This window comes from Malaya genurostris, chromosome 2, assembly GCF_030247185.1.
Source record: "Malaya genurostris strain Urasoe2022 chromosome 2, Malgen_1.1, whole genome shotgun sequence".
NCBI lineage: Eukaryota > Metazoa > Arthropoda > Insecta > Diptera > Culicidae > Malaya > Malaya genurostris.
This window is the reverse complement of record NC_080571.1, coordinates 204004843-204012740: the sequence shown is the minus strand read 5'-3', so window position 1 is coordinate 204012740 and position 7898 is coordinate 204004843. Positions and strand designations below refer to the sequence as shown.

Below are 7898 nucleotides of genomic sequence, written 5' to 3'. Positions count from 1 at the left end.
TCAGGTGGAGCAGTCGTCAATGGAAGCAGAACTTCTGTTCTTGGTTCTAAATTTAGTTCCTTGTTCTAGAATTCTATTCGGTTCTATTTAGAACCATAATAATACTCAAAGAATTATGCGAAATTTTACTTTACTGTACTCTATACGGCCCCTTTTTATTATAAAGAACTATCTAGTTATTTCATTACATTTAATTGCGTTTCAGAATGTTTAATGTAACTAATCTGTAATTTAGTCTAGGCGCATCGTTTAAAATTATAGTAGTGAAAAAGGGGAACGTTGCACAATTCACACAATCGATCAACTACCAGTTCGAATTCGGAAGTATAAAGAAAGTGTGTCAGTTTTATTCGTATTCACGACATCCAGTTATGTCTCTGACATTACACACCCGTAATTTTTCCTCCGAAGCGACTTTCGTGATAAATACCTACATTCACTTCACTTGATTTTCACCGTGAAGTGATACCGGTAATAAGGGCCTCATTATATGAATTCTATATGAGTGAAGAATTAAAAAGGGACACTCCGTTTCCGCATTTTAGCGTAGGCCACTCGACCTACGGTTTCGTCCACTTCTTTTGGTTCTTTCACACAACGGCATGTAGCTACGTACATATATCATTAAATGCAATCCATGTCAGCGAAGCGCAGATCACAGTTGATTGAAATTGTTATCAAAGCATATTTCACCGGTAACTAAACATTTATTTTTTGTAGGACTTTTATATAATTGAAATATTGGTGAAAAAGTCATATAAAATTTGTGAATGCTGTACGTACATTTCAAATAATATAAATAATTGCAATCACGATCGAAATGATCTAACAAGTAGCAACATCATCAAAATTGCAGCATAACACCAACATTGGCGGTCATACTGTTCATCTGAGTACTACAATGCAATGGTTTGAAGATCATTCTGGTCTCACGGTGAGATTTTCTTCACCATCTAAGCATCACGCCATAGATAAACGCAAAAGCGGTTAGTTTCGGGTCTTTACGCACTTTGAAGAGAGGCTACAAGAATACATATTATAAGTGAACAAAATATATAATTAAATACAAAATTAGCAAGCCATAAATACTCTCAATTCCGATTTAGATCTGCAGTCGACGATGAGAACTTTTGAGATGCTCTAGATTGGGCATGTGCAATAATGAAACCGAGAACGATTACCTTGAAAAGATAAACAATGGTAACTAGGGTTACTGTAACTGTTTTTTCGAAAACAACAATTTCTCTGACCGCGTTCCCAATTTTAAACTTTTTTCATAAGATATCATTTTGACATTACCAGTTACTGAGGGGTAGCTCGATTTGCGATACAGTTTTAAAAGCGAGTGGCAGGTCGTGTCGTCGGCCTAACCATGACCGAATATTTTTTTTTACATTGTAGTTCTTGCTATAACCAGAGTCATGGTATTTTTGACATTTCACTTCTAGTTATTTCGAAACTAAAGGCAGTGGTTGATTCAACAATGCTGAAGATCAGCAAAACATGAGCTAATGTTAAAAAGTTTTATGAATTTAAATTCTAAAATAAGAACAACAAAATAATTTCATTAAACTCTATTTTATTTTCGCATCAAATTAAATAATAATATACCTGGTGAAATATTGCTTAGCATTGCTTGATAGCATCAATTGATTCAAGGTTCTGTCCGGTGGAGTTTTTCCTGAAGCAGGAAAGAAATTATTAGCCAAGTCCAGATGCAAACCTCGATACTCACCTACGACTTTCCGTGGGATTCGAGCGAATTGAATCCGGGAATCAAATGATAATCTTCCTTTTCATCAATCGCTTGATGTTGTTTCTACAGCGACCGATAATGAATAATAAACCGTATACGAGATGTTGATTTCACTGGAAAACATAACAGTTGCCGGAAAAACTGTTGAAAAATTGAATTTCAACCTCGGAAACTAGTAAGGCTACAAACTTTACCTACCTGCAAGACCTACCAAAGTACACAGTCACAATATAGAATATTTTGTTCAAATCCATCACTGATGTGTTACCCAGGTACGACATTTTCTGTTGATATGGACTACATGAATAGTGTTTTCAAACTTCATAATCGTCTTTTAAACCATGTATCTAATTATGGTAACATTATCAAACTGTGGACATATTTACATGGTAGCGATAACTATTTAGCACCTCATATATACAAGGCTCGAGAGCAATTTCACCTTACTAGAAATTGTGATTTGAACTATCTATTCTTATATTTGAGATGACTACCATTGTCAGGATGACCATGCCAGAAAAGTCATAAATACAAATAGTTTAGTCAAGTCGTAGTCTTTGTTGTCTAGTAATTTATACAATACAGATGGTGAATAGTCATATATCATGGTTGTTGCTACTATTTAAGCGTATAGTTGAAATGACAATGGAAAACAGGTTACGGTTACTATGGTATTTTGCTCAGTGTATGAATCTTGGTGAAGTTAATCTAAGTCGTCTATTTCGCTTTAATTTTTCGTCATATTTTCCCTGTATGAGTTTTTATTGATATTTTGTAGAATTGGTAACCATATAAGCTAACCATTTAAATTAAACCTATAATACATTTATAATTGCAATTTTGTATTCTTCCTTTCCGACATACAATAGAACCGTGGTGAAATACTTATTGATTTGTTTTGTTCTATTCAATTTTTTCAATTGAACAACAAACGTAACCAAGGATATTGTTATTCTAGAATCAACAGTTCATAAACCTGGGTTGCCAGTTCTAAACATATTTACCAAGATCTCATTTTGACATTACGAGTTACTGAGGGGTAGTTGAATTTACGATACAGTTTTAAAAGCGAGTGGCAGGTCGTGTCGTCGGCACCATGCTTGCAAAAAAGGATGTTGCCACTGATTTGTTCGGAAAATGTGAGAGCTGGATATCTTGCTAATATGATGTCTTTGATACAAACCAACTTTGCTCCGTCAGTTGGAACAGCTGTACTGAACTGTCAAACTCAAAAATAAAGCAAAATAGCATGCATTCTTGTTTTGTAATATCCGTACTGCTGTTACAATAATAAACTGGTGTCACGATAGTTAAAAGAAAGTTATACAAATCTTCTGATAGTAACGTCTCAGGTAGAATGTCCGAAACGAAGGAATTACAGACTGATGAACGCGAAGCATTGTCCTCGATTTATGAAGGTGATAGTTCCTTCAAGCAGATTAGCGCGGATGCGTTTCAATACAAAGTATGATATTTATTACACAAATATTTAGTTTCTTTGACTCATATTCATATTATTAGTATGGAGAAGAAGAAGGTACCAAGTCTTTCCTATTGGAAATTTGTTGGCATGATACCTATCCAAATGAACTTCCCACCATCAACATGGATACGTTCTACAACCGAAACATGTAAGTCACATAACGTTTTATTATTTAATTGTCCTTGATTCAGTTGTTTCTGTAGCTCACGTGCTGTCAAGGACAAGATCATAACAATCCTGAAGGAAGAGGGTGAACAGTGGCTGGGCTGTGGCATGACGTACACATTATTTGAGTGTCTTAAAGACAAGGTGGACGAGCTGTTGATGGATGAAAATTTCAACTGTGAAACTGATCAACAGATCATTGGCACCAACCATCAACGGGAACCGGAACAGGGCAGTTCGGATGAAGCGGATGCCGATGAGAGGGGGACCAACACTGGCGGCACTGGTGGTGGAGGAGGAACACAGAAGAAAGAACAGCTGACCAAGGCACAGAAGCGGAAACAATGGGACCGAGTGGATAACAAAGGCAATCGACCGAGGGGTTGGGACTGGGTGGACATTGTGAAGCATCTGTCACAGACTGGCGGAAAGGTGGAATGAAATGGATAGTGGTGTTTTTTGGTATTCTGAAAAAAAAAGACGTATAATTTTATCATGATCACTTTCATTGTACTTCGAACCGGAAAGCAGAAAAGAAATCCATGTTTATAGGATAACTAAGGTCACCAATGCGGCAAGAGAGAAGGCATTTCTTTCAACACATTCAAGAACAGTTAGCTGCATTAAAAATTTATAAGCGACTCAAGGAAGTATAAAACGCATGCGAGGTACAAAACCAAGCCTAAAATTTCATCGAGCGTGTTTTTCGTTTCACTAAAAGCAATCGTTATTCTAACTTCTATCTTTTAAAATTGATTTCGCGAGTCTTACATTTGTGCTTGTCTAATGGAAGTGAAGCTTAACGAAATCTTCATTCTTGATATATGAATTACATTTAGCGTGTGTGTGCTACAGAGATCTGATACTTAACTACCCGAAATCGAATAGCATTTGCAACTACGAATCTCTACTGCGGCCAACCGTATTTGGATGGAGTCGTTGTTGTGATATGATTAAAAATTCACCATACGCGACAATCTCGTACGGATTTTGCTTGATAATAAAACCTAAGGAAGCAGAATGCAAAGTGTAATGGTAACATAAGTTGTTACATCGACTGCGGTGAATTTCGCCTTTACTTGAAACAATCGATCTCTACTGCGTCTGAAGCCGGTCGGTGTACAGCACCGTAAACAGTTTTTAAAATGGTGTGCTATTGATAAATCTTGACCCTACACTATAAACTATGATATTGTTCTTTAGATTAAAGCACTCTCACTAATTGGAATGTTTAGAAAAATAGTTTCTTTTGTGTGTTTAGTTTCGCTTAGTAGCACAACGATGCGTATCTAAAATTTTTCTCATTGATATTGACGCAACGAAACCCTGTTCTTTTGTGGTATTTTTCGATGTCTCGTTCTCGGTACTTCTTAGATTGAACTTTTTTTTTCGGTAATTTGGTCCAGCTTGCTTGCATTGCGTTTCTTAGATGAAATAATTGAGACTAGATTGCTTATTTGGCACCCCAAAAGTCGCTCACGTTTCAGTTACAAATCTGAAGATTTTGAAAAATGTGTTAATTGCTCATGTTATGTCCGTGTTCAACAATGCTACGATCGGTTCAAATCAAAAACTCTTTCGTTAAGAGTCCAGTATAGTTGCTATCCATGATCGAGCGAATCCTTTATATCCTCCAATCTAATCGGTATTCGTCGGCCTTCAGAAGATGGGCTTGAACATTCCATCCTTCGCACTGGGCCAGGTTCAGAAATTCATTCCATTTATTTTGAATTTCCCAGTAACGATCACGCAACTGATTTTTGTCTTGTAGATACGAAGCCACGTAAAAATATGACTTGATAATATCCAACGGTTTGACAGTGAAGTGCAAATACACTCCAACGTAGTAACGAGTTTCCGAAATGATAAACTTTTCCCGCGAATCGAAACAAGCGATCACATTTTCTAGATCGTAGCAATTGCGATAGTATTGCGCTAAATCCCGAGCAGAGCATCCGATCTTGACTCGAGCGGTGAGAGAAACCGTTTGACCGATTGTAACTCGTTCCAGTTTGTTCACTTGTTCCGGGGAAAGGATCGTGCCAGACTTAAAATATTCCTCTAGAGTTATCAGATACCGTGCCTCATTGAAAGTGCGCAAACATACGGCTTTCACTGCTTTGATGTTAGCGTAGAGATGCAGAAGAATCGCAAACAAAAACAAACCATATAGAACCCTGAAAATGAATTTGAAAAAATGGACATTTTCGTTCAAAAATAAAACTTCTTACCTTTGCTCCTGCACGTGGGTCAACAGGAACAGTCCTACAAACGAAGCGATCAAATTGACACAGGTTTCCTGTGCACTATCCTTCGAAGCAACATCGGCCAAATTACCCCGAATGGCGTGATGTTGGGTCAATGCGGATCGTGTTGCACCGCCGGCTACACCGACGATCGCTTTCATAGTGGTCGTTGCACAGAGAATGAAAGTTGCTTCTTCCGGGTAGGCGGGCAGCACAAACAGATCGACTGCCATGGCCATGTCGTTCAGAATGTCGGCCCGAATACGCCACTTTTTCGAATCCATATCCAGTTCGGTTCTGAAAATTCAAATGTCACCATTATTACAACAGCCGATTGGTTCATAGAACACATTGCGTACCCTTTCCACCAAGCGAACAGGATTCGACCAAAATGACCCATTCCATCTTTTAGTACCCAGGTAATAGTAGCAGACAACGGATTGGCCATATCACTACCAACTCCAACACCTTTCAAAATGGAGTGAGTGGTCAAAGTCCCTAGATTTTGAATAATTTAAAATTATTAAATTGAAATTATTTCTGTGTACTTCCAAACTGACCACTAATCGTACTGCAGAATGCTTGTACAGTATCCCATTTCTGGTAAGCCAAATAGTCACTACTGACACTGTCTGGATACCCTGCGGGTAGAAATAGATTCTGGAAAAATCGTTTCAAGCTTAGTCGTTTCCGAATTTTTGGTTTCTCTCCTTTTACATTGACTCGAACTACGGAATTTTGATCTAAACGAAATATTTGATTTAAACATAGCAATCGCAAACAGCCAACTTCCAAATACTTACTATCAGGTGTTACGTAGAGAATTTCCTCTCCTGTTGATCCATATTGCTCGCGAAAGTGGATCTTCATTCTACTTCGGAATGCGTTCCGTTCCGGCCGAACCACGGATGGACTGAACCGGTAGGGACGTGAACTATGGCCAGATGTACGCACAATTGTTGCAGTTAATGTCTTGTTTGGCTTAGAAGATAAATGTTCCCGTATAATAAAAGAAATACTATTTTCCAATTCACCACAAATTGCGAGAACTGTTTTTAATGTTGACAGCTGAATAAACAAATGCTGTCAGTTGTTTGCAGTCTTCATACGTTTTAGTCAGTCTGTACTAAAAATAAATGACACGCTCAATGTAAAGTGCTGATATCCGAGTATAAAACTTCAAATGTATTCAACATTCTAATGTCGTTTTCGTTTTTAAATTGCACTACACCGGTGTAGGTAAGGTTGCACTGAAACCGTTCGTTTTTGCCAATTGCACGACACCAGTGCTACACTTTTTCTGCACCAATACCACTGGTGTAGAACTAATCAAAAGTTTGGTGTAGCTCTGTGCAATGGAATCGAAAACATAAACAGTAACCATTGACTACAATAAACTATTCCATTGCACAGAGCTACACCAAAATTTTGATGAGTGCTACACCAGTAGTATCGGTGCAGAAAAAGTGTAGCATTGGTGTAGTACAATTGGCAAAAACGAACGGTTTCAGTGCAACCTTACCTACACTGGTGTAGTGCAATTCAAAAACGAAAACGACATAAAATCCGCTTGTGAGGAATTTTGGTAATTTGGTATTTCATCATAGATTTTTATCAACCGTGCATGTGCAAACATGGATATAGTGTCCCAGCAGATCTAACATGATCTGTAAATAACAAAACAAGTTCACTTTTTTTACGTTTCGTATTAGACTTATCAGTGAATAACAGTTTATGTAGAAAACAATTCAAATTTTTATTTCATTGTTCACGTTTCGTTGAACGATTCACCGCTAGTTACCACAAAGTTTAGTAACCCCTTTTCAACGATAAAAGTAATATTCTTGAGCAACACTGTTCTTGTTGTTTGAAATTTGAGCATTTATTTTGTCGTTGTCCAAAATAATCCTGCTCGGAAGCATGGTTATTTTTGACAAATTTTACTTTAATAAAAATTACATCTGTGTAATTTATATTTATACTTTCAGTCGAAGAAAATACCACAATAGAAAGATTCAATACATCACCAACCGACGTTTATCTCGAAGTTCTTCTTGGATTCTCTGTGTCGCACATATTATATCACTTGATATAATTTTGTTTTCAGCGCAAACAAAAAACCTAAATAACTTTACATACGTTAAACTTTGACATTTTCCTTAGTTTTAGTTAAATTTAACTGCTCGACAAAAAATAATTGCTCGACTGTCAAATTTTCACTAATAGTTAAAATAATACGCGAGATGAT

At 37.1% G+C, this 7898-nt stretch overlaps 2 protein-coding genes across 2 annotated transcripts; one reads left to right on the top strand and one right to left on the bottom strand.

Moving 5' to 3' along the window:
- The first annotated feature begins 2973 nt into the window (after positions 1-2973).
- LOC131427172 (RWD domain-containing protein 4) lies at positions 2974-3906 on the top strand. The gene is made up of 3 exons (XM_058590136.1): positions 2974-3221; positions 3278-3387; positions 3443-3906. The coding sequence occupies exons 1-3, from the start codon at positions 3114-3116 to the stop codon at positions 3843-3845; spliced, it is 621 nt and encodes a 206-aa protein (XP_058446119.1). The 5' UTR covers positions 2974-3113; the 3' UTR covers positions 3846-3906.
- Positions 3907-4018: 112 nt separating this feature from the next.
- LOC131427171 (RUS family member 1) lies at positions 4019-6716 on the bottom strand. Its single transcript, XM_058590135.1, has 5 exons — positions 6454-6716; positions 6211-6393; positions 6010-6148; positions 5636-5947; positions 4019-5581 (listed from the first exon to the last, which is right to left on the bottom strand). The coding sequence occupies exons 1-5, from the start codon at positions 6518-6520 to the stop codon at positions 5029-5031; spliced, it is 1254 nt and encodes a 417-aa protein (XP_058446118.1). The 5' UTR covers positions 6521-6716; the 3' UTR covers positions 4019-5028.
- Positions 6717-7898: the final 1182 nt, after the last annotated feature.